General features: G+C 49.5%; 11 protein-coding genes across 11 annotated transcripts; 8 read left to right on the forward strand and 3 right to left on the reverse strand.

The window, feature by feature from the left end:
• Positions 1-300: 300 nt before the first annotated feature.
• I302_100483 (uncharacterized protein) lies at positions 301-1,852 on the forward strand (the record flags this gene model as incomplete). Its single annotated transcript, XM_019190500.1, has 7 exons — positions 301-506; positions 592-751; positions 819-914; positions 971-1,086; positions 1,149-1,242; positions 1,301-1,741; positions 1,805-1,852. The coding sequence occupies 7 exons, from the start codon at positions 301-303 to the stop codon at positions 1,850-1,852; spliced, it is 1,161 nt and encodes a 386-aa protein (XP_019047248.1).
• A 550-nt stretch (positions 1,853-2,402) lies between these two features.
• I302_100484 (uncharacterized protein) lies at positions 2,403-3,932 on the forward strand (the record flags this gene model as incomplete). The annotated part of the gene is made up of 2 exons (XM_019190501.1): positions 2,403-2,453; positions 2,544-3,932. The coding sequence occupies 2 exons, from the start codon at positions 2,403-2,405 to the stop codon at positions 3,930-3,932; spliced, it is 1,440 nt and encodes a 479-aa protein (XP_019047249.1).
• A 908-nt stretch (positions 3,933-4,840) lies between these two features.
• I302_100485 (uncharacterized protein) lies at positions 4,841-5,412 on the forward strand (the record flags this gene model as incomplete). Its single annotated transcript, XM_019190502.1, has 2 exons — positions 4,841-5,044; positions 5,155-5,412. 2 exons carry the CDS (start codon positions 4,841-4,843, stop codon positions 5,410-5,412), a joined length of 462 nt encoding a protein of 153 aa, XP_019047250.1.
• An 810-nt stretch (positions 5,413-6,222) lies between these two features.
• Positions 6,223-7,055, reverse strand: I302_100486 (uncharacterized protein; the record flags this gene model as incomplete). Its single annotated transcript, XM_019190503.1, has 2 exons — positions 6,223-6,501; positions 6,579-7,055. 2 exons carry the CDS (start codon positions 7,053-7,055, stop codon positions 6,223-6,225), a joined length of 756 nt encoding a protein of 251 aa, XP_019047251.1.
• Positions 7,056-8,473: 1,418 nt separating this feature from the next.
• Positions 8,474-9,880, forward strand: I302_100487 (uncharacterized protein; the record flags this gene model as incomplete). The annotated part of the gene is made up of 5 exons (XM_019190504.1): positions 8,474-8,591; positions 8,678-8,896; positions 8,972-9,256; positions 9,326-9,487; positions 9,555-9,880. The coding sequence occupies 5 exons, from the start codon at positions 8,474-8,476 to the stop codon at positions 9,878-9,880; spliced, it is 1,110 nt and encodes a 369-aa protein (XP_019047252.1).
• Positions 9,881-10,129: 249 nt separating this feature from the next.
• I302_100488 (uncharacterized protein) lies at positions 10,130-11,644 on the reverse strand (the record flags this gene model as incomplete). The annotated part of the gene is made up of 5 exons (XM_019190505.1): positions 10,130-10,332; positions 10,416-10,649; positions 10,791-11,089; positions 11,233-11,414; positions 11,513-11,644. 5 exons carry the CDS (start codon positions 11,642-11,644, stop codon positions 10,130-10,132), a joined length of 1,050 nt encoding a protein of 349 aa, XP_019047253.1.
• A 385-nt stretch (positions 11,645-12,029) lies between these two features.
• Positions 12,030-13,357, forward strand: I302_100489 (uncharacterized protein; the record flags this gene model as incomplete). Its single annotated transcript, XM_019190506.1, has 9 exons — positions 12,030-12,094; positions 12,190-12,207; positions 12,299-12,491; positions 12,551-12,762; positions 12,820-12,850; positions 12,929-12,984; positions 13,061-13,096; positions 13,153-13,185; positions 13,252-13,357. 9 exons carry the CDS (start codon positions 12,030-12,032, stop codon positions 13,355-13,357), a joined length of 750 nt encoding a protein of 249 aa, XP_019047254.1.
• Positions 13,358-13,696: 339 nt separating this feature from the next.
• I302_100490 (uncharacterized protein) lies at positions 13,697-14,780 on the reverse strand (the record flags this gene model as incomplete). The annotated part of the gene is made up of 2 exons (XM_019190507.1): positions 13,697-14,605; positions 14,694-14,780. 2 exons carry the CDS (start codon positions 14,778-14,780, stop codon positions 13,697-13,699), a joined length of 996 nt encoding a protein of 331 aa, XP_019047255.1.
• A 247-nt stretch (positions 14,781-15,027) lies between these two features.
• Positions 15,028-16,120, forward strand: I302_100491 (uncharacterized protein; the record flags this gene model as incomplete). The annotated part of the gene is made up of 3 exons (XM_019190508.1): positions 15,028-15,141; positions 15,233-15,312; positions 15,400-16,120. 3 exons carry the CDS (start codon positions 15,028-15,030, stop codon positions 16,118-16,120), a joined length of 915 nt encoding a protein of 304 aa, XP_019047256.1.
• Positions 16,121-16,443: 323 nt separating this feature from the next.
• I302_100492 (uncharacterized protein) lies at positions 16,444-17,197 on the forward strand (the record flags this gene model as incomplete). Its single annotated transcript, XM_019190509.1, has 2 exons — positions 16,444-16,544; positions 16,609-17,197. The coding sequence occupies 2 exons, from the start codon at positions 16,444-16,446 to the stop codon at positions 17,195-17,197; spliced, it is 690 nt and encodes a 229-aa protein (XP_019047257.1).
• A 2,888-nt stretch (positions 17,198-20,085) lies between these two features.
• Positions 20,086-22,727, forward strand: I302_100493 (uncharacterized protein; the record flags this gene model as incomplete). Its single annotated transcript, XM_019190510.1, has 2 exons — positions 20,086-20,578; positions 20,632-22,727. 2 exons carry the CDS (start codon positions 20,086-20,088, stop codon positions 22,725-22,727), a joined length of 2,589 nt encoding a protein of 862 aa, XP_019047258.1.
• Between the last annotated feature and the right edge of the window lie 1,289 nt (positions 22,728-24,016).

Here is a 24,016-nt window from a genome sequence, read left to right on the forward strand (position 1 = left end):
ATCATATCATACACACTCGTATCGCGAATACCATCAACATCGACCGACCATCATACCCACACCCAAACCCCTTCCCGTCTATCAACGACAATCTCAACTCCCTCCTCCCTCTACTCTCACCCACCGGAACATACCATATACCTTACCTCAACCTCTGTTTCCTACCGTTCCTCAACGCCTCAACATCACACACACAATCGTATATATACATCCTCCATCTCGCTCTTACGCGTGTAATCGGATCATCAAACTGACTAGTCCCTCAACTCCAATCACCACCATTACCTCACCACACTCATCATGTCGGACGTCTCTCCCCCTACAACAGCAGCTACCAACAAGCGACCCGCCTCACCTTCCCCATCCGCCAACTCGCCCGCTCAGACTTCGGCCAAGAGGGCTAAACCTGACGGAGAGTCCAAGTCTGAGAAGAAGGAAGAGAACGGTAACGGTAACGGAGAAGCAGAGGAACCTAAGAAGAAGATGGATGATGTTGAGATGGAGGGGTGGGTTGATTTCTTCCCTTTCTTGACGTCCTCACTGGGCACCTTTCATGGTGCATCTGCTTACTGAGTGCTCGACCCCGTGCAGTGCCGATGCTGGCCCCTCAAACGCCCTCCCTTCCTCTGTCCCCGCCGTTCCCGTCAAATCAGAAGCACCCCCTCAACAAATCTCCATGAGATCTTTGATCGTCACTCAAGATGCCAGTATCATCATTGGAAGAGGTGGTGCTCACGTCAACGAGATTAGAGTGAGCTCATCGCCTTCATCTACCAAAGAAAGGAAGGAGGGCCACTGACCAGAGTCCACGTTGATAGGAAAAATCAAGTGCTCGAGTAACCGTCTCCGAATCTATCCCTGGTAATCCCGAAAGAATCCTTAATGTCTCTGGTGCTCTGGATGCTGTTGCCAAGGTGAGTCAGCTTTCTGACGGTCGTTCAAGATTATAAGCTGATTGAGACACTCTTAGGCGTTCGGTCTCATTGTTAGACGAATCAACGACGAACCCTTCGATGTCGCTTCTGTTCCCGGATCACGCGCAGTCACCATCAAATTTATCATCCCCAATTCTCGTATGGGCAGTGTGTGAGTTGCACAGAACGAATCTGAAGCTGAGGCGAGCAAAGACTGACTGAATTTGCTGGCAGAATCGGCAAAGGTGGATCCAAGATCAAGGAAATCCAAGAAGCTTCTGGCGCGAGATTGAACGCTAGTGAAGCTATGCTACCAGGATCCACCGAGGTGAGCTCGCCCTCACAAATAATTCGGGTTGAAAGCTTGAGCTTATATATCATCATAGCGAGTCCTCTCCGTATCCGGAGTAGCCGACGCAGTCCACATCGCAGTATACTACATCGGAACCATCTTACTCGAATACCAAGAACGTAATCCAGGTGCATCCACCAGCTCATACCGACAAGTCGGTGCTCGTGGTGGACCCGGTGGTCCCGGCGGAGGACCAGGTGGTGCACCTCCCCAATTCAATAACAAAGATCCCAACGCCCCTCCCCCACCCGGTATGCAGACTCAGCAAATATTCATCCCCAACTCTTTAGTCGGCGCTATCATCGGTAAAGGTGGTTCCAAGATCAACGAGATAAGAGGACAATCTCAATGTCAGATCCGAGTGACCGACCCTGGAACGGCTGCTCCTGGTACGGTCGCCAATCCGGAGGAGAGATTGGTGACTATTACTGGGTACCCTCATAATATCAATACTGCCGTGTCTTTGCTATATGCTGTGAGTGAAATATACACCGAGAGGTAATGGCCAATACTGAATTGGTGATACGATGAACCGTAGCGAGTCGAACAAGAACGAACAAAGATGTTATCGCAGGACCGAGTGTAAGGGAACTGCCATTTTGCGAGATAGAAATCAGATCTTATAAGGGGGAAGAGAGGGCAATACATCAGAGAGAGATATGATATCAAGGCTTTTTTTTGTAAACATGAATATGAATATGGATATATGAAATGAAATAGAATGTGAATGATAACTTATCATCTCCGGTATGGTCATTAGCCGGGATGACCAGTGCACTCACTATATGACTACCGTACACTGTATACACTTACTTGTGTATACGCACTAGCACAGCATCATCAATCATCAATCATCAATCATCAATCAACCTTTTACTTGCAGTCTCACCATATCATAGCATATCATAGCATATCATAGCATATCATAGCATATCATAGCATAGCCTAGCATCGTCTCGTCCTCTCAACAATCAGTATACTATCGTACTATCATCGTAAACCCACCTCGTTCCAGCTTGTTCTTGAATCTTCTTCCTCGCTTATCTTCCCTCTCTTGTTCACCACGTCCAGTTCGATACGGTTCTCATCAAGTCATCCTCTACACCTTGCCACCCGACATCCTACCCTCCCACAAAATGATGACTCGTAGATTCAGGCAACTGTTCCATATCCACAAGCATGACAAAGTAAGCAATCACATATATCTTCACAGCTCACAACACCTGAACATACATGCTCATGGTGAGACTGACCATATCCTGCGTGTTGTATCGCAGAGACGTCCCGAGGATCCTGACCCTTCATCTATCCCTGAACTATCGGAGAAACAGATCCCATCCACAACTTCCTCCTCACCCCCCTCTTCCAGACCCAGACTACCAATCGAGCTGATCCTCCAGATCGTCCATTTCTGCTCATCCTCCCCCGACACCCTCCGCGCCCTCGCACAGGTGAAGCACGAGATATCCGCCCTAGCCCTCCAACTCCTATGGAAAGACCTCACCGTAGGATTGACCCCCAAACACCCATTCGGCCAGTCAACCTCATTGCTAGCAAGCAAATCCAAATACGTCCATTCAAGAGGTCTGACCAAAACGTTAAATTGCCATTTCAAGAACTACAACCATCTCACTCGACTATCCTTCTCTCCTCACAGTACAAATACCTATGGGTACACCCACCTGCAAACACTCAAGATTCACCTAAACACACTTCGAGGTCTCCCCGGACGGAGAGGATGGTCCGAGAGAAAATCAACTTCAGAAGATATCATAGCGAGAAACTACGCCCGAAAATTGCCCACAAACATGAAGAAGTTGATCTGGATGGGGGTACCTGAGCCTTATTATAGGGATTGCTGGTATGCCTCATGGGATGAAAGTGGGTTCAGACCGTATGCGCACCGGCCCTATACTCTCAACCAAGGGGGACTGGTGAGAGACGAGGTTGGTAGTGGTGGTTCACAGGCGAAATGGAACTGGCCAATGGACATATCGGCGGTTGGACCTCGTAAAGTGATTTTCCAATTGGATCATAGATATACCGACGGGTTGATCCCCTTCGTTAGAAATACATTTATCAAAGCTGGATTTCCCGAGGTTAGGGAGCTGGTGATTATGTTCTTACCGAAGAAAACAAGAGTTTCGACAAAACATGAAGAAGAATGGTATGGTCATCCCAACACTTTGAAACCGACTCAAGACTTTGCTTCTTTCCTTATCGACCTGGTCCAGCTCCTGCATGACTTCAACGTGGGCTATCCAAACATGAAGATCAAGTTGGTGAATTGCAATTGTCTTGATCCCATCTGGATGGGGTTGTTGGAAGATCCCTCTCTGGAAATAGACGAGGGGATGAGGAATAAAATCAAGTATGGTCATTTGACGACCACGAGTACGACCACGACACAGGAAGAGGTAGATAAGATTATTAATGAGTATGTCGAACGTAGACTGACAAAGCAGGCGAGGGGAATGGGTAAAGAGATATTAAGGGATGTGGGCGAGTTGGTCGTTTATCCAATTGATGAGTCGGGACATAAGTGGAGGGAGTCGTTTGGGAGGAAACAGGTGATCATGAGTTTGAGGGAGTATGTGAGGGATGGTGGGTGGGAGGATGAGTTGGACAGAGAGGATGTCAGAGGGTATTTGGGTGGGTTGTTGTGATGGGTGAGGGACTCGAGCCTGGAGAACCTGCAAACAGACTACTTGAACTCATGACATAAAGGAGCCGAGCCCTGGTCGATTCTGGGTTGGATACTGTATGAAGATCAAGGTGAACAGGATACTGTACTCTTAGTGTGTTGATGTACGATTTGCAACGAGCTTCTTGATGTGCCTCGATAATCTCGGTTAGAGTGTGTAATCTGGTTCACCATGAAATACAGTAGATCATACCCGTTGATAGATTGGGCGCTCTATGGGAAAAAACGTGGGATTTTGAGCTGTCTGCATAGCATGCAACATCATCGAATGATTCATCTCAGGGTGTAATACGATTTACTTCACGATGAGCCCTGTTAACAATTCAAATTACGGTTCGCTTGAGGAGCCTTCCGCTTTGACTGAGAGGCTTCGCTCGTCTGAGAAGAAGTACAGACTTGCAATTTGTTCACATCAGTGAAACGAGGAAAGGAATGCCAGCTTGAAAGGATCACTTCAACGGCCTGACTGATCTAAATCCTATCCCGATCGAATCTCCGCGTAGGTCTCAGAAGACACTCATTATGAGGGGATGATGTGAGCCGCTGAGACTGTATCTCGACAACCAGTCATGTGGCAAGGATAACAAGGGAGAGTTGGGTCGCTGCTGATCTTAAAATAGTTGGATGACACTGGTCTCATGTAGTGAGGAACGCGATGACACTGCATGACGAGTATTATATACGTCGGAGTGCAAGGTCGCGGAGATGTAATGATGCATGTACTCGTACTCCGCAAGATTAGATATGTCTCTCCCGTCTCTGCATATGTAGATTCATAGGTATATATACGATGAGAGTCTACCGTTCAGAGGATGCTGTCATCTAAAAACTTTCATCCCACATTTTTGCATTATCGATCTCCCACGCATCATGCCAAACAACAACCAAACATCCTCGCTGGTCTCGTGGACTGCGGAATTCTACTTCACACATGATCATACGTCCATCGAACCTATCACTGGTCTGCCCGAGCGAGCGAGCATCACTGATCCGCTTGAGGCCCGAGGAAACAGTAATATTGGTGAAGAGGTAGAATGGACCAAAAATATGCTGAAGAAAGGTGTGAACAGTTGTGTACGTTCGCTTTAAAAACCCCGCTATTCTGACTGACCTTTGGCCTCAAGCTCACTGAAAACAACGCTAAATGTACAAAGATGATGTTGCTGACTGTGACCTGTCCCTAGGAAACCTGCCGATCAAGTCCTTCCCACCCTCCAGGCGCAATTTTGAGTAACATCAACGCGCAATTCACTTTCAGAGATATACCGCTCAGCTGCCCCTCTTGCCATCGTGTGGCCACGTTTGGTGGCACGATTAACGTCGATCCGCCGAGCCAAGAGGAGGCCTGGGACTATAAGACCTCATTTATTGATGAGATCAGTAAACATTCGTTCCGTTGCGGAGGCTGTGGACAAGTCAGGACGATGACCGTCAGCTCATGATACATATCAAGTCTGCGCGTCAATAAGACCATCACAGCGCGTTTGTTTGGTACCTTCTTTACCGCTTTTGCGTTTATGCATCATGCCACAAGTTATGCATGCACTTGCATCTTGTTCATTTGTGGAGTGCCACTCATCTGCGAAGGACGAATCTCATGGGCTGTGTCTGTCTTATCATTTCCGTTGGCCGTAGCGGTCAGCTATAGGCCCATGGGACCGTTCCATAAGCTTCGGGCTACTCAAGATACGTTGAATAAGCCTCTGTCCGATCCATGGACGATGAAGATACAGCACAAAGACTTGTGACTTTGCGTAAGTGAGTGTAAGTTGTGCAACACCAATTTCCGGCCGGTGAGGGTATACGAAATGCAAGGTCTACTGCAATTCTCAGATCATCCATTCGCACCTGGACCTGTCGGGACTGTTCAGTAGACAGCGGGGTTGTGTTCGCTAACTGAGTGTGCGGGATTGGATTGAGAGCTGAGCCAATTTGTGGGTATAATGCAACGCGGGTTAGTCTACGACAATGCCAAAGAACATCGTCTCCGCGAAGACCTGCGCTCTGCCACCTCGGAACTGCGTTCAGATACCGACACAAGGGAGGAGATATAGAACTTGAATGCCAGCAACATCCAAGCTTGAAGACCGTATCATTAAGCTGGATTGCATATCCTGCATCAACACCTTATGATCTCTAGATGGTACTTGATCCGAATCTGCCTTGGCATCTATCAGGTTTCGGCGCCTTGAGGATGTGTGGCCATGTATTCATCTGATGAGATATCGCTGTCCGTCAGCTCATGCCTTAATTCAATCCGGGTACCCGGTTGAATGGGACAGGAACGAGTCTGAGGTATGAGAAGTAGCCATAGCCAACTCACCATATCTTTTCAGATCTATGGATCTATTTTCGAATCGTTTGTGCTCCCTCTTCAAGACTGAAACCACCTCCTCACCAGTGACACGGTCCAATGTTCCGACGAATTGGTTATCAACCTCGTTCTTGGTGAAGTACGCATGACTACTCTCGTTCGTTATCAGGTCGTTAGCCCATTTCCGGACATCTCGCCTGGTAGACGCCTCGGAGCACTACGATCAATTCGATAGCGGTATCAGTGAATATTGGAGATGCCCATCGCTTTGAGGTGAGCAACAACGGCACCTACATTTGGAGTTCGTTTCGAATCGTTATCAAGACAAGCAGTTGGCGTATAGCCGATCTGATGGCTGCTGCAGCTGGTGAACTCTCCGGTGAACTTACCCACCAGAAGCTTGAAATTGGCATCCAGCGCAACTTTCCTCGAATGATCACCTGCCGAGTATCCATGAAATGTGGGCTTGGGTGGGCCCGCATAATCGGGGGTGGTAGACCACGAGAAGGCTGATTTGGCGGTCTTGCCCTTGGAGCCCGAAGCTGTGGACTCCTCGGGGCCTCTATCACCGTCTTCGCCTGCCGCGAAATCAATACAATCAAATAGTTTTCCGTCGTCGGAGGCAGGTCTGGACGGAGCAGCGGAATTCACTCCACTACTATTGGTATGTGGTGGAGGGGCTAGGTCGTCGCCGAGTCGAGGTTGACCAACTTTGGAGGTTTGAGTGGCACCCTCTCGTGAACGTTTGGTGCCCCCCGTTCCAGATGACATGTCGTCGGTATAGGCGTAAGAAAGAATAATGTTGGAGGTTTGAGAGGGATATTGGACGCATCATTCACACTTTTTATACCCACATCGACAGGGATGATCGTGCGTATGTCGATTGACTGAGAGCCAAAGATTTGACCTCTCCTTTCTGCTCCAATCTCAGCTCGGTCAGATCTTCCAAAGCTCCTTTGCGCTGCTTGGCGTTTCAAGGATCCAAGAAGACCTTTAACGTCTCCGAAGGGTTTCGGGTGTTCTTACCTTTGTTCAAGGCTACATCATAAGCAACGTTTTTGTCGGTGTGGCAGAAGCGGTGAGCGCACTCCTCTCATTGTCAAGCACAGCACAATGTCCAATGGTGCTTCTTCGCAGGGCTGTACAGAACAACAAAGGTTACGCGCGAGTATGTGGACTCGGACTAGCAAGGAGAATTGGTGATTCGCCATTCTACCAATGACGTAAATCCATCGCCCTGCCGTGCTGGGTGATTGAGCTCGAATAACTTGTTCATACATCACCATCGACCTTGAGATGGATCCAGTTCGTACTCAGTCGCAAAAGTTGACACTGCTTGACTCCGACGCGTTCGTCAAGACTATATGGGAGATGAGCATCGGCTCAAGGCATAAAACGAGACCCCCGAAGATGCTTTTCAGTTAGCTGAGAGGCGTGTGCTACTACTGCATGAGGGTTGTGGGTTTCGTCAATAATCGGACTATGTCATCGACACGTGAAATTAATCAATGGGCGATTGAGCTGAACACCAAGGCAGCTTCCTCGACTTTTCTCCAAAAATGAAAGTTTTGATGACCGCCGGCATATGCTGCTGAGTAAGACAAGCGCAGACACCAATTTGATGCCGCTATCACTCCACTCTGCATTGATAAACAAGCGAGCAGGATTCATCTTCGAGTGGAGGTTTGAATCTGATACCGTTGATCAGATTCGGCCGTTACAAACCCAAGCATCAAAATGACATCTGAAATTTTGTTCGAGGGACGATGAACCTGCGGCAATGGACGATTCCGTAAATCTCGGATAATCGATCGTCACCGATTCCAGTTAATTAACCGGACAGGTGACAGGTGACGTACCTGGTCTTTTACCGAAGTTTCGCGGTGTTTGGTGGTCTTCTGTGGGAGTGGAGGTTGAATCTTTTCTAGCAATTTCATTCAGTCTGGTACAGTAGGCATTTAGCGATGTCGAGGTGGTCTTATGAGATGATGATGACATAGTGGTTTCGTGGAAAGTGGAGGAAAGAGGTGGAGGAGATCAATGGGGCTGCCTAGAGATGAGATAAGAATTTTCTCAAAAGCAGAACGAGGTAGTATAAATAGCATGATGGGCTGTTTGAACGAACTTATCTCCAGACACAATAATTCACTTGACTCTCATTACACAACGTACCAGAAAAGATAGCAAACATGTCAAACACTGAATACAAATTCGAAGGATGGGCTGGATTCGGCCCAGAGTCCATTGAGGGGAACCTCAAGTTCATCGAATATGAACCCAAGCAATTCGCAGAGGACGATATTGATAGTGAGTCGCGATTTCCTCACTTGCCACCTCTTTTCACTCGATTTGATCAGACAGACCTTAGACTGACAATCTCTCCACTCTTCCAGTCAAGATCCTCTACTGCGGTATCTGCGCCTCGGACGTCTCCACCCTCTCGGAAGGATGGGGTGAGCTCAAAGATATGTGGCCTCAAGTGGTAGGACACGAGATCGTCGGAGAAGTCGTCAGAGTCGGATCGAGCCCCAAAAACGGGATCAAGAAGGGTGATATCGTCGGTGTTGGTGCTCAGTGTGATTCATGTCTACAATGCCACTACTGTAACAAGGGTGAGTCGTGTGTTTCTTCCAACGTCAGTCAACGATTTCCAACTTGCTAATTCCCATGTCATGTTTCGCTCGTAGACATGGAGAACTACTGCTCCAACGGTATGACCGGGACATACAACGGTAAATTCAGCCGAACCTCTAAAGGATCAAAGTCCTACGGTGGATATGCCAACTACTGGAGAGGTCCTTCCCACTTTGCCATCCCCATCCCTAAGGAGTTGGACCCTGCCGAAGCTGCCCCATTGTTATGCGGTGGTGGTACCGTCTTCTCACCTTTGGTGCAGTACGGTGCTGGTAAGGAGGCCAAGAATGTTGGGATTATCGGATTAGGAGGTTTGGGTCACTTTGGTGTTTCGTTGGGTAAGTCGTGTTTCCCATGCACAGGAAGGGAGTGTCATGTGCTGATCATTTTCATTACCTGGAATATAGCTACCGCCCTTGGTGCCGAGGTCACCGTCATCTCCCACTCTGCCAGAAAACAAAAAGACGCTGAGGATTTGGGTGCCAAACATTTCCTGATCACCGGTGACGACGAGGCCAAAGCCTTCAAGGGCCACGAGAGATCACTCGATCTGATCATCTGTACTTCGAGTGAGTTCATTCCCTCCTCATCATCAGTATTAACAAAGTGTATGCTAACGGGGTTCTGCCACTCCAGACGCCCCCGACATGAACATGTCCGCCTACCTCTCCCTCCTCCGACCTGGAGGTAATTTCATCCTAGTCGGTGTACCCGAGACTGGCAAGATCGCAGATATCCCACCCATGACTCTCATCTTTGGTAATGTCCACGTCGGAGGATCTCTCATCGCCTCTCCTCAAACCCTCAAGGACATGTTACAAGTGGTTGCCGACCAGAAGGTCAAATCGTGGATCCAGAAATGGCCAATGTCAAAGGTCAACGAGGCTGTGCCTAGTATGATCGCTGGTAATGCCAGATACAGGTATGTGCTCGTCAACGAAGAGAACGGCGGAAATTTATAAGGGAGTGGGGTGTGTGTTGTTGTAGTGCGAGAGACGTGGTGTTGTAGAGTAGAAAGGCTTGTTGATGTAGCGATAGTAGATCAGTATATTGAGTAGATCATATAGATTCTATAGATTGATAGATAATGCAAATGCAGTAAGATCAGTAAGATCCGTCAAGTCGCAGATCAGCCGATCAGTAGATCCCAGAACGGTACATGATATCGTCAATTTGCATTTCATACTCACAGTACAACGATGAAACAAATTTCACTGCGCTCTCAAACATATACCAATTCTCAACCAACCGTCCGCACCGCACATACAAGCTGCCAACCAAGCTACCTCAGATTGCTCAGGTATCAGTATGCCCTGAGCTATCGGGAATGCAAGGGAATAAGGGTCTTTCGATCTCGAAGGGAAGAGGAGATGGAGGTGTTGGCGAAGGATCGAAAGGAGGGTTGTTGGTTTGCCTATTCGATCGCGTGATCAGCGATGTTTCCCGACTATCTCAGATATGGTCCTGTGATGAGAGCACTCGTAGAGGGAGACTCACCATCACTGCCTATAGGCGGTATCACCTCCTGTATGACGGGGGCATTATCCGGTAGATATAGCTTTATTGGAATTGCCCGTGTCGAGTATGCCGATTCAGCCTTGACGGTCGATCCTGACGGATCTGTTGATGGTGGTCTGGAGGGATTGGGGGAGGTCATATTCGATCCGACTGCCGGTGCAATGGGAAGGGGCAGTATACGTGATGCAATTCTGGCGTAGAGGTCGTAGTCGTCTATAGTTTGGCCATAGCATATTAGCATGACTTCACTTGATACCGAACAGCCAAATCCCTTTCAAGCCAGATCCTCTGCGACATCTTCCTTCTCATACAAACTTTCCTCTGAGGGCAATGCGCAGTACACGCCACACTCACCCTGCACGATCCCATCCCATCCATTATCCAACTCGACCTTCCTCAACCCGGTCACCTTATTCGTATTCCTCCATCTCACAAAATCAGCCTCCTTAACCTGATTCAACCATTGCGTCTTGCAGGTATCTATGTTATTAGGCATCAACAGCCGGTCTACAGGCGGTTTCGATAGGTGTAAGATGAGTTTGAGCTGTTTCGGTTCCGCCGGTATCATTGTGGAAGAGGAGGAGGAGGAGGAGGGTAGAGGTCGAGGTCGGGAGATGTACGAATGGATCGAGAGGAGGTCTATTGGCCAGTGCCTTTGAGGGTTTTAGTGATGTTAGCTCGCATTCGCGATGTAGATGTAAAGCAGGCATAACCGGTATGTATGAAGTAGGGACAAATTGCAATCTGATCTCAGATGAATGGGATATTAACAAGAGTGAATAAAGACCCCACTCACCACCTACAAGCTCCCTGTCTCGCAAAACCGCCAGGCTGCTCATCGTCATCCTCCTCTTCCTCGAACCACCATTCCTTCTCATCCGTCTCTTGCAGCTGCCTATCGTCCAGCGCCAATTCGACGAGATTCTCTCGTATCCCCGGTATGAGCAACGGCAAGTAGGTGTACCTAGGTGCTTGTATCTGCCAATGAAAGCGCGATCAGCAACATTCCGGTAATTGTCGAACCAAAAGGAGGGCATTCGTCTGCTTCGCTGGTACAAGGGAGGTAGGGAACTCACAAAATACTTGTCCGCTCCTATACCCGCACCTGGCTCTCCGTCAGCTATACGTATCGAGATCGACACGGATGTCTGCCACGATAATCTGCGGAAGAGGTTGGTGGAGGAATGTACGGGGTTGGGATTGGACATCGGGCTTGGGTGTTGAGGTGTAAGGAAGGATTGTCTTGATGTCTGCACGTATCTCGATTCAGTCCTTTTTCCTCTTCTCGTGTAATCTCCTTGTGATACTTGATAACAGTTATGACTTCTATGATATGCTTCGATATCTGAGGAGGAGAGTAGATGATGATCAATATCGTCAACATTCAACATTCAACATTGTCCTTGTCTTCACCCGGTTAGACACTGGACAGGAACCGTGCATCGCAGTAAATTACGTAATGACTACATTTGTTTATCGGAAATTTCAGGTTGAGCGAGATGGATCGCATTGAGCGATGCTATCAAATAGGACAGGTAAAAGAGGTATTCTGCACAGCTGTATCACATAGACCGCAAGACACACAGCTCTACAATGGTGTCCAGCGCTGAAGCCAACTTACCTCCTACTAACGAGGGCTACGGGACCCACGAGTATTGGTATGTCCGCTGTTCTCTACCTTGTCAACCTCCACCGACCCTTCTCCCATCCCGTCTCACCAGAGATACAAGGCTTATTGTTTTGATTGTTGTAGGGAACAGAGGTATGCCAAGTACGTCGTCGTCGTCGTCGTCGTCGTCATTCAAAGCCGCTCTGATTGCAGGTAAAATACAGTACTAACCCCATCATGCTCGTGCTTGTAGCGAAGCAGACGGAAGGACGTTCGACTGGTTCCTATCGCCCACATACCTCTTACCATTATTCGACGAGCTGACATCCACCACTGACAAAAAGGGCAAAGGCAAGGAGACGCGCATATTGACCTTGGGATGTGGGAATTCAGCTTTGGGCGAGGTGTTGTACGATAATGGGTGGGGGGATATTGTCAATATCGATGTGAGCTGCGTTCTTTCCAATATAGTTGTTGATGCGGTCAGGCTGATGGAGGCTCGAAGTACTCGAAAATCGTCATTGATCAGATGAAGGAGCGTCATTCGGCAACAAGACCAAAGATGGAATGGTTAGAGATGGATATATTGGATTTGGGCTTTGATGATGGGGAATTTGATCTGGTGGTTGATAAAGGCGAGTTCGTGGTTCATATTTCAATACTTCAATACATGTATAAGGATTCGCTGAGCGGTTTCTCGTACTCAGGGACTATGGAGTGAGTCGATCACAAGCGACATATCCGTTGAGGCATGGAGAGCTAACTAGAAGATAGCGCAATGTTAACTACAAAAGGTGATCCATGGGTAAGTCGATTGCTCGTAAACAACACCTCGGATACTCCAACTTCGGCTTATCTGGATTTGTCCATCTTTCGATAACAGAATCCAAATGAGAAGGATATCCAGACATGTACACAGGAAGTAACAGAGGCGATACGGTGAGCCTATTCTCCTCGATCGTGGAAATATCATGCACTGTGACGGTAAAGCTAATGCGTGAGAATGCGTGAACAGGGTGCTGCGCAAACAACCAGGAAGCAAATTCGTCTAGTAAGTTCCAATATTTAGGAAAATCCCAGCACTCTCAGCTGATATGTGATCTTTAGCTTCACATTTGGTCAACCTCATTTTAGGAAACGGTAAGTCGCAGCCTAATTTACCATTCCCCACTCGACGATAAGTTGACATGTCGTTGTGCCGTCTAGGTATATGGAGAATCGACCTGGATTTAGGCTATCGTATAGAGAGATTGGTCCTCCGGAGGGGTTCGCGTATTTCATGTATATTTTGGAATACGTCGGAGATGAATAGGTTGTGTATTCACGAATGGTAAGTTGGTCAATTGGGTAATTTCGTTTAATGCGATCTGACTCTACCATGGGTAGTCCCATTAGATGAATCGATCTGATAGACTGTCTCAGAATGACGGTATTTCGTGAACACGCGAGAAATCTAACGTCTATATTCAATGAACGACATATATATAGCATATCAACAACATGTATAATGATAAGACAAGAAGATCACTCTGGTGTCAAACCGAAAAGGAGATATACAACGGATAGGTAAAGAGGAAAATACACGAGATGGTCAAATCGGTCAATCCACCTGTACCCTTGTGGCTCCTTCAGATTCCCGGTTCCCCCAGATCTACCTTTCAGCCTCCGACAAAACATCCCAATCACTCTCACCGACCGACTCGTCCACACTAATCACGCTCATCGGACCTCTGGTAGTGGGCACCGAAATGGGAATATAACTCAGTCCCATATCTCCCACAATGCCATTGGAAGGATCAGAATGGTTGGCGTTCGAGTCCGAGGTCCTGCTTAGTGATCTCGATATTGGGGTGTACGATTCGGCATCTTCGTACGTTGCGTTACTGGTGATATCAGAGAATGAAAGTATCTCGCCCTCGTCGTCGTCTGCTAAGGTTGGGGTACCTTCTTCCTCTTCGGAATCTCCCCTTGATTGGTGAATCAGGGTCGGACGGGGAACCGGTTCGGGAGAAGATGCCTGTGAGAGCGAGAGGAAGGAGAAGGATGTGGAAGATGTTCTTGGGTCTGCCTGTGCGTGTGGAGTGGATCGCTCTTCGGGCGATATGAATGGATTTCGAGTTTCAGGGGTAACATGACCTGATTGTTGGAGGGGGGTCGAGCTGGTCGATCGGAGAGGGGTAGGAGTCAGGCTGAAGATGATTTCTTGGATTTCTCTTTCCTGGGGTGATTCCGATCGATGGTCCCCCTCTAATTCCAGATCAATCAATCTGTCTGATTTGAGAGTTAATCGGCTCTCGTCCAGTCCGAAGGTTGATGCTCCTCCATACGTCTCTTGCTCGGCGAGTGATCGTTCTTTCAGCTCGTAGCTTGTCTGATCGTCATGAGAGGAGATATGCCTCCGTCGTAAGGAGGTGTGATGGTCCTTATATGAGGTTGATACCCCCTTGAAGGGTACATCTGATTCCGACTCGACTGGTATGGGTATGCGGGTTTGAGTGTGATGCTGGTGATGCGTTATCAACGCTTCGATGTGGTGTGATAAGTGGGGATCGTAAATGAACTGTATGATCGAAGGATCAAGAATCATTTGGTCAGCTCGATAGCTGAGATGTATAGCATTGCCATCTGAGATTCTGAGTCCGACTCACCTTTTTGAACGCATATCCTGTACCTATCACCACGATAGCAGTAGCGATGGTAGTTCCAACCACCACCGAGACGGGAGAGAGGGGCATCGGGGGTTAGGGGTGATTTGCTGAACAAAGGGAGGGTTGACGAGTGGCGATTCTTTTCGAATTCGAAGCTGGATCAGGCTACGAGCGTTCTCTGAACCGGATAGTGTTGAAACGAAAGTGAGAGTAATCTGTCTGACCGGTGTCAATATTGATGTTATCTATCCGCCATGACAGAACATAGACAAACTGAGTGTTGCCGATCAATGGTACTGTACATTGTTTTAGGTTGATTCCTATTCTTACTCCTATGTCTGGCATTCAAGAATCAAGAAATCTTGGTCATGTGCCAGTGCCAGCTGGGACTTTGTTAAGGTCGGTCGTAGGGTGGCAATATAACACACTGTACGATAACCGGGTAACGGTGAGCTCCGACCCACCTCACCTCACCCTGCCCTACCTCCACCCCCGCTTTGTTTGAGTGTCACGTGGTATGTACGTGTTTGACCTCCAAGGAATTGAACTACACTCCCTTCACTCTCATCAGCAACCAGGACGGGAGTTTCGTCACCCGAGACGTACTCAGGCGATTCTCGTGAGTGTCATATTCTGACTAGGACCTCATCTGGCAGCTCTGATTGTGGGACTTGACTTGCTGATATCGTCAACCCACCTTTCCCAGGCTACTTGGAGAGGCGGGCGATCCTCCCCTCACCATTGACCAAACCCGTGACATCACCGTCAACATTCTCCGTCTGCTTTCCGATCGACCGCTGGGGAATACGGACGCCCCCACCTTCTTGGCGGTACATCAACACCTCGCTCAGCTCCCCTCCATCCAATCATACTATTTCCAAGCCCTACACAGGCCCGTATCGGCTACCGCCAACGCCTTGGTCTCGGTCAACCTCGGGTCAAGAAGAGCGGTGGTGGATGTGTTCAAAGTGGATAAGATCTCCCAATCCAACGTGGTCCTCCACTTGGCGATGTCCAGAGGGCTTGGGGGGAATTGGAACATCTGTATTGACCTGGTGAACTGGAGTCAGCCGGATGCGGGTGCGTTTGGAAAGGGATTGTTTCAATGCCGGAACGAGCTATACCTGGATGGGGCCAGAGATGGTCATAGATGGCCTGGTCGACATGGCTGTCGATTAGAGTTTGGCAATACGGGTGAGAGAGACAGCTCAGCTACCCTGTCCAGGATGAAGCTAACGAGAGACCGATCACTCGTACTCGTAGGAGATTCATGCAAGATCATCGATTGTCCCAACGCCTACCAGGTAGGCGTCAACGAGCCTCAAGCCGAAGTCCTACGAGTGGCTTATTACGACCGAGGTGAGATAAATACATGTAAATGGGTGGCAGGGATAGGAAGAGGAAGAGGATGGGGCAGGGGGGTCTAATGATGGGTCGGGGATGATGGGGATGATGATGGACTTGTATACGTGCTACTTGTCAAGAATGAAGACTGATTCGAGCTAGGACCATCCACACAACTACTACGTCACTCCCATCGCTTACCACGTCAACGTTCAACTACGTAGAATTCCCGAGGAGACTGCCTTTGTGGGAGAATCGTCCTTTACCTTCTTCTCCTGATCATCATCTTCTTCATCCTCTTGCACCGTTCTTTCTCCCCAAATCCCATCATCCTGCTCAGATCATCCCCATTCTCTCGGAGTCAATTCTCACACAACAATCCCATTTCGCCTTCCACCCTTCTACAATGGCAAAGGACACCCAGCGCTCCCAATCCGGTCCTCGACTCCCAGATAGTGTCCTCAGTGACACTTTCGGTCTAACAAGGCAGAGGAATGGAAATTTACAGTGAGTGATGGAATGCTCGTTCATAACGTTTGAGGTACATCACTGACCACCTCTTCTCCCGCAGACATACCATGAAGCAGGTCAACTGCAGCTCTCGCGTAAGCGAGAGTCTTCAATGCGAGTTCGACACCCCCGTCCTAGGACCCGATGGATTCCCTAGACGCTTCACCTGCAAGAAGTGCAGAATCAAAAAACAACGATGTGATTGCCTCGCCAACAGGTGGGACGGTGATCCATCCGGTACAATCCTCCTTCCCCTTCCCTCCCCCTCTGCTGATCACCTCTACTACCACTTCTCCGGTTCTCCGCCCCTGTCCATGGCTCCTCTCGGTGACTACCTCTGGAACACTGCAGTGCATCATGAGAAGGCACAAGGAGTGGACAAGTGGGATGTGAAGCCTCTAGATTGGGCAGAAATCGATACCACCCCGCCAAACTTCCAAGTTTCCCAACAGCCAACATCCGTCGATATACCCTTTGAATCTCAACAGAGCTTCAACAAATGGACAGACTCGATGCCCAACAAGGTTGAAGCCGCCCTCGCTGCCGAAGCCGACAAAGGTCCGCGGATGAGACTTACCCCTTCACAAGTCGCTAAGGGTGATGAGTCCTTCGCCGCTATCAAGAAGAGCTTGCAGGTCGAGGTGCCTTAAGATACCGACGACGTTTCTCGTCCTGCACTGCAGACCTTGAATGCGATGGTCATACTGATGGGCAGAATGACCGAGATTAGGGGTCATGTCAAGGAGATGCGTGTCTGGTGGGATACCGCCAAGCAAGGGATGAAGGGGAAGGGTAGACAGCTCTAAGAGCTGGTATTATAGAATCATGATTGCGATCTCTATCTTGGGTTTCTTCGGCTTCTGCTCATTCTTCCTCTCTATTTTCTTCTTCTTCTTCCACTTGACAATGAATCATCCCCACAGTTGTATACCTATATACCAACCGAATCGAAATTGTATGTATGCATAAATGATCAGATGAAGATGGATTTCTCCTCCCATGAGATCTTTGTCTGTACACCGTTGCTTCATGAGGCTGTATAATAGATATATGTACACTTCCGACAAAATCTACTGCACACTGGTCCTAACCAACTTCCATTTTCCATGCCATTCTGAGATCCCCATGTCCTCGTCATCCTCCTATCCATCAAACCCTCCAGTACACCACCGCAGTCAACTTCCAGATGTCGAGGTCGGGAGTGTTCGACTAAAAAGCACGTTGTCGGTGTCGAAGAAAAAGACTCAATGATTCCATCAACTCACCTTGTTCACGGAGGTGTACTCCAACCTTCCATCATCTTGAGCCTTCCAAATGAAACCGTGAGCCTTAAAGTGGACCTCACCAAAGTGAAGTTCCCTTCGGTACTGACCATCTTCGTTGATCATGACGAAGCGGCGGGGGAAGGTGGTCTTCTCATATCCCACAGCTCGACCGTCGAGCGGAGTTATGGATATGGTATTGAAACATTGGAGGAATTCGGATAGCCTCTGCCAAGGGATGGTTCTGGGTCATGATGAGATTCCGATTGGGATAATTCTCGAGGGACCAGATCGAGAGGATTACATTGGCACAAGTGCAGAGACTGGATATCATGTTGTATCGAATACAGCCGGTTTACCCTCGAGGTCGAGCTCCTCGACGAGAGTTCAGATGATCCTCTTTTACTTGTTTGAGGGTCTTATCTTCTCGAGGATTGGAGAAGGCTTGAAAATTATTGCCAAAGCTTTGAAGAGCTAAGGCGACCTCACTGTCTCCACCTTCTATTCGAAAAGTCTCCTTGTGAGGTCAGGAGACACGTCGAGGACCATCTTGAGGATCGGGACCAAGGCGTGGTGGGTAGGGTGCAGGATATCGGACTGCAATTCATACCGGGGGTGATCTTCATCCGGTTGTTGGGCCAGGATGCAATCGGTGTTGAGCAGTCATGGTTCATAACATCATCAGGCGGTCGGTGATGGAGAGTCAGGTCAGGTCTCTGTGGAGATTGTACAGCACCTGATCAATATGATTATGCAAGATGAGGGGGTAGAAGAGGAGGAGAGTTGGGGTGGTATATATAGGATATTGAGTTTTATAATTACGATTACTGCGATTACTGCTATGATCACTACAATTGCTGCCACTGGGTTTTGTTGCGCACTGTCATATTTAACATTTACTGGGCGCAGACCAGATCCGAGTGACCCGGAGTTTCGGGAATCTCCGCTTCTCATGCACGAAATCATGGAGCTCGCATGTCACCACACAATACCACCAGTTGTTATCTTATTGCCATCCATATGCCTTAAGCAGCTGATGTGATACCTTGTACTATTAAAGTATGCATTCAACCTTTTGATGCGAAAACGCCTTAACAAATCCCGACCCCAGTCCAGCTCAAATCCCACGTCATGCTGATTGTGCCAAGTTAATAGCGAGGTGCGCCCATCAAAACCCGATTAGATTACTACGATTACCCTTTCTGCTTGAAACACGAACCACCTAATAAATCCATGCACAAGTTACGCCATAAAACCCTAGCTGAAGTATTAGCTGAAATATTCGCAGAAGGCAGAGCCAAACTTATGGAGATTTGATGGAGAATCGTGGTTGCGAAAATTTCCTGATCCGGCGAAATACCACCCAAAGCTAAGCCAAAACCGAGCCCAAGGATTCTTCTTCCTAGACACTTATTCCGGTGATTGCGTGCGTGCGTTCGCTATGCATGTGATAATTACATGAGACGATCGAAGGCGATCACTGCTCCAGATACGTTAGAGGTCAGATGGCCTTGAAAACGTTTCTTGGCCCGTCCCATAGGACAGCGATCACCATGAAAGAAATGGAGAGGTTGATAGCTAGATAGATTGTGAGCAAATCAGTCCCGTCCTGATACGGTACAGAACCGAGTTTAAACCGTAGCTTCCACTGTCCGTTGCTCCACTGCAAGCTAGTAGCTAGGATGGACAGTCACAAACCCGGTACCTCGTTCTAATTTTTTAGCTGTAGCCTCAAACCCTGAACTCGACGTAGATCAGTTCCTTCTTGATCCGGCTCTTCCGTCCCGCCCGTGCTTGCGTGATGAACTTTAGGTTAAAACCCTGAACTCGATACTCACCACCTTATCAATTCGATCTGCCATCTCGGGGCAAACCTTCGCTCTTCTGCCTGGAAGAGGTAAAAAGAGCTCATGACTTATGTCACGACTTCCTTAGGAACCCTGAGAACGTTAGAAGCCGCTTGGATTTAAGTGTGAAAATATGACCGGTTTTGTCTCACTTGCATCCAATTTACGATTGATTCGAGTTCTCACAAAGCCAAGCCACTGGCTTCTCATCCATCCCGATCTTGAATCAAACGATCATCATTTCACTCACATAGATAACAAACTGCACCCCCCAACAGTTGTATCACTTCGCATCATTCTCTTTCTCAATCCGAGAACCACACCAACGTCACTACAACCCACGACGGCCTATCCACACTGGTCATTGAGGTGCGGTCAAAACCCAATCCACTCAAATCCCCAACTTATCCCTCTTAAACACCCACCACCATGTCCATCGTTCAACAACCCCCTTCGCCCAACGCCGCCTCCTCCTCGTTCTTCTCAGCCCAACCTATGTCCGCCTCCATGTCCAACTCCACCTCCAAGGGCTCGTCACTCTTTGCGGAGGACTACTCCCTCACCTCCCACTCCTCGTCTACAGGAAGCAACTCGCCAAACCACACGCCCGGTCCCACGCCCAGAGCATCGACCATAGGCAATGACCTCTCCAACTCCATCAACATCGCTTTCCCGCCCAAACCATTCATGGGTCTCCCCGCATCTGTGTCACCCGGCAACCACACCCTCCTCCCCACCCCTCCCACCTCCCCCAGACGCGCAGACAACTTCACTGCTCCTCCTCCTCCCATCGTTCGCAACAAACCCAGCTTCACCGCTATGGACCCGCTGGACGAAGACCCTTCGCCTAAACCCACCCCCTCGTCCAGTGTCACCACAAGAGGCCAGAAGGGTTATCACACCTACGAGGCGTGTATGGAGGGTGAGTAATATAACCTCCTATGCTGAGCATGCTCAAGCTAACCCCCCAACTAGGCGCCCTCGGCCACGACACCAAGTCGGCAACATACAAAGTCGGCACGGAGAAATCCTACCACCACTTGAACCGTGCTAGCGAACTGTTCCAACTGGCCATCGACATCCGACCCCAAGACAAAAAAGCCATGCTCGGCAGATCCAAAGTCCTCATCAACCTCGCGAGCAACTACCAGCCTCCCAGAGTCGCAACCCAGTCCCTTCGAGACGCAGTGACAACCCTCCGAGAACTGGTCAAACTCGCACCCTTATCGCTCACCGCCCGAGAAACCCTCGGTCAAGCGTGTGGTCTCCTCGCTTCCACCCTACACGAACTGGACGACAATGTGGAAGACGAGCGACACATCTGGGAGAGTGAAATCGGAGTACTAGCCCGAGAATCTCTGCAATTCCTCGAAGACGTCGCAGGAGACAAAATGGACAGAATGAGGGACCTTGGCCCCAATGAAGCCGCGCAACAGTCCCCCGCAATGGCTGAGATGTTCCTCTCCCTCTCCTCCGCCGCGGTCTTCGTCTCCTCCCTCGCAATCGACCTCAACCTCGTGGATCTCCACATCGAGCTCGCCGAACAGGCCTTGGACCAAGCCTCCAACATGGCCACCGTCGCGGCCTCCGCTCGAATCAAATCATCCACCTCCTCTGCCAACCTCATCACCCGCGTGCAACTCGCTTCCGGCGCCTCATCCCTCGAACGGCTCAGACACACCTTCCACCTCGGCGTGGACCTCGACGAGGATGATTTCCGAGCGTTGATCCAGGACATGTCGATGCTGGCGACGGAATGCCGAGAACGAGCGGCCAAGTTGAAAGGCAGTAAAGCAGCTGCCGCTGCTACCCTCGCATGGGAAGCTATCCGACAACTGGCCGACGCCAAAACTCTCTACGCCAACTTGCTCCGACTGGTATGGAGGAAACGTGGACCCAGACGACGAAGCACGTCGAAAAACTCTCAAATCGGTACACCGCGAAGGATGAGCACCCGCAATGGGAGTCTGGACGCGCCTACCATTCACGAGGAGAACGAGGACGAGGACGAACCAGGAACCCCACGAAAAGACTCCGACCCCAAGAGTTTAGGAGGTAGGAGAGAGTCTGCCTCTTCGACCGGATCTCGAGGGCAGGGTTCAAGAAAAGGTTCAATCCTAGGCGCTGTATCTGAGGACGCGGAGATATCAAATTTCCACCAGGCGAGAAAACGGAGCTCACGACCATCCATATCGATCCCGCAGACCGGCCGACGAGGCAGTTGGCTGCCCACACCAGCGGAGGCAGGTCCCACCGGTGGGCGAGCACGCAGACGATCTTCCCTAGGCTTCGGCGGCGGCTCAGTCCTTCCTCCCCCATCTCCCGAGCCCCGTTCCCGACGGATCTCATCGATCGGTGGCGGTGGCCCTCTCGTCGGCCCCGACGGCATCTCCGCGTGGAACAGGAAAGCCTCGGTCATCTCTCTCGGATCGGAAGACGAGGCCCAAGGTTTGGTCCCTTCATCCGAACTCGCCAGATCGGCGTGGCAGCTCCTCGAAGGTGGAGTGAAACAGTACAAACTCGCTCTATCCGTGTTGAACGGATCGGACCTGCCTAACGCCCAACTTGCCAAAGCTAAAAACGAAACGCTCGTGGCCATTGCCTACTCGTCCCTCTTCATGGCATCTTTAGCCCCGCGACTCACCGTCGCAGCGGAAAAGCGAACCTCCTTATTGGTAACCGCCGAAGTGTACTCCACCTGGGCAGCGAGAGAAGTAGGTTGGTCGTTCCTCATCGAGGGTACCCAAGCTGCCCAGCTGGCCGATCGACGAACCAACTCTTGGCGAGCCGACGAGGCGGGTAAACGAGCTGTCATGTTGTTAGTCAGAGCATGGTGGCACCGAGCGGTCACCACCGAATCCATCGACGTCAACACCAAGACCTCGGCGAAAGACGCCGTGGAGACTGTCATACGACGAATGAAGGATAAGGAAGGTGCCACCTCAGGCGACGTAGCCCGAATGAGATTCTGGTTGGCGAAACAGGAGGGCGAGATGGATGGTGCGGAAGCGTTATTCTGGAGATCCACCGCGAGGATCTTGCGAGGTGGTTCGGGTTTCGTCATGTCCTAGACTCGCAGCAGAGCCCGATGTTGTTCTTTCTGCCCATGTTCAGGTATCATCTTTTATCCGTCGTGATCATTTATAATTCCCTCCACAATCGCTCCGTCTTTGTTTGTACAAACTCCGTAAACCATTCATATATAGAACTCTATCCCTCTCTCTGCTTTCTCTGCTCTTTTGTGCCAGCGATTGTAAATGCATATCCGTGCCCAGTATCATCAACAGCCGTATTCCTAATCTGTATGCAGAGTCATGACACACCAACCCCCACACCCATGGCAGCCGATGTTATTATGCTCCAGCTCTTGAATGAAATTGGTACTCCGACGTATCATGTTCGCTTGCGTGGGAGGTCTGACAGATAAAGTACCCTTGTAGCGGAAAGTGTGACTGACTGGACAAGTCAGGTCTTGGTTGTAGTGGAATGTCGTTGTGATGTTACGCAAGCGGCAACCCCTGGGTACATGGCTTGTTCGACAGCTCCTCTGTAGCATCGAAGCGATCAGCTAGGCGGCGGACAGCAACGTGCAATTGACGAACTCACGCAGGAATTCAGACCTTCCGTTAACAACTTTTCCATCCAATTGATCTTTTCATTGGCCGTACATCGATCCGAAGCCGAGGAATAAGTTGTTTTCGTGGTGGGGATCCCCGAGCTCATGTGGGTATGGGCCATCTCGCCTTTGATCTTCCACCATATATACTTTTCTGGATCGTTGGCTTGAGTCTGGGAAGCCATGCTTGTGAGATGGTGATGGATCGTCGTATGTCCTGGTGAATACTCATTTGAGACCACTTCATTGTGGCCAGATATACCCACCATGCTTAAATATCGTTCCATCCCCATTGCGGCGTTCACTCCTGTCCCCATCGCAACGCCGACAGATCTGCAACCCTTTCATTCACACAGTCACGATGGTTCAGCTTGCAGGTACAAAGGACCCCCGTCATGCTTCTTCGACTCAGCAAGCTTACGTCGCGTACCCCTACAGCACCGAATGAAAGGTCCCCCGAGTCCAAAATGTATCATGCCAAAAGCAGTGCCATCGCGAAGCTCGGACTTTGCAACATGGTAACAAGCTGTTCCGCGGGAGAGCGCATTTTCTTCACATTTGGACCCCCAAGTCCAGGAAGCATGTTCGTCAATTACAGAGTTTGTATACTCACCTCATCCCAATCATAAAACGGTGAGGCCGTATCCACAGCTAGAACGGCTTTCATTCGTCTTTCGTGGTCATTGTGTCACGATAAGAAAGGTCTCCGCCACTTTGGTAGGTATACCGGTCAAATTAATCCTT

The sequence above is a fragment of the Kwoniella bestiolae genome, chromosome 1, assembly GCF_000512585.2.
Source record: "Kwoniella bestiolae CBS 10118 chromosome 1, complete sequence".
NCBI classification, from domain to species: Eukaryota; Fungi; Basidiomycota; class Tremellomycetes; order Tremellales; family Cryptococcaceae; genus Kwoniella; species Kwoniella bestiolae.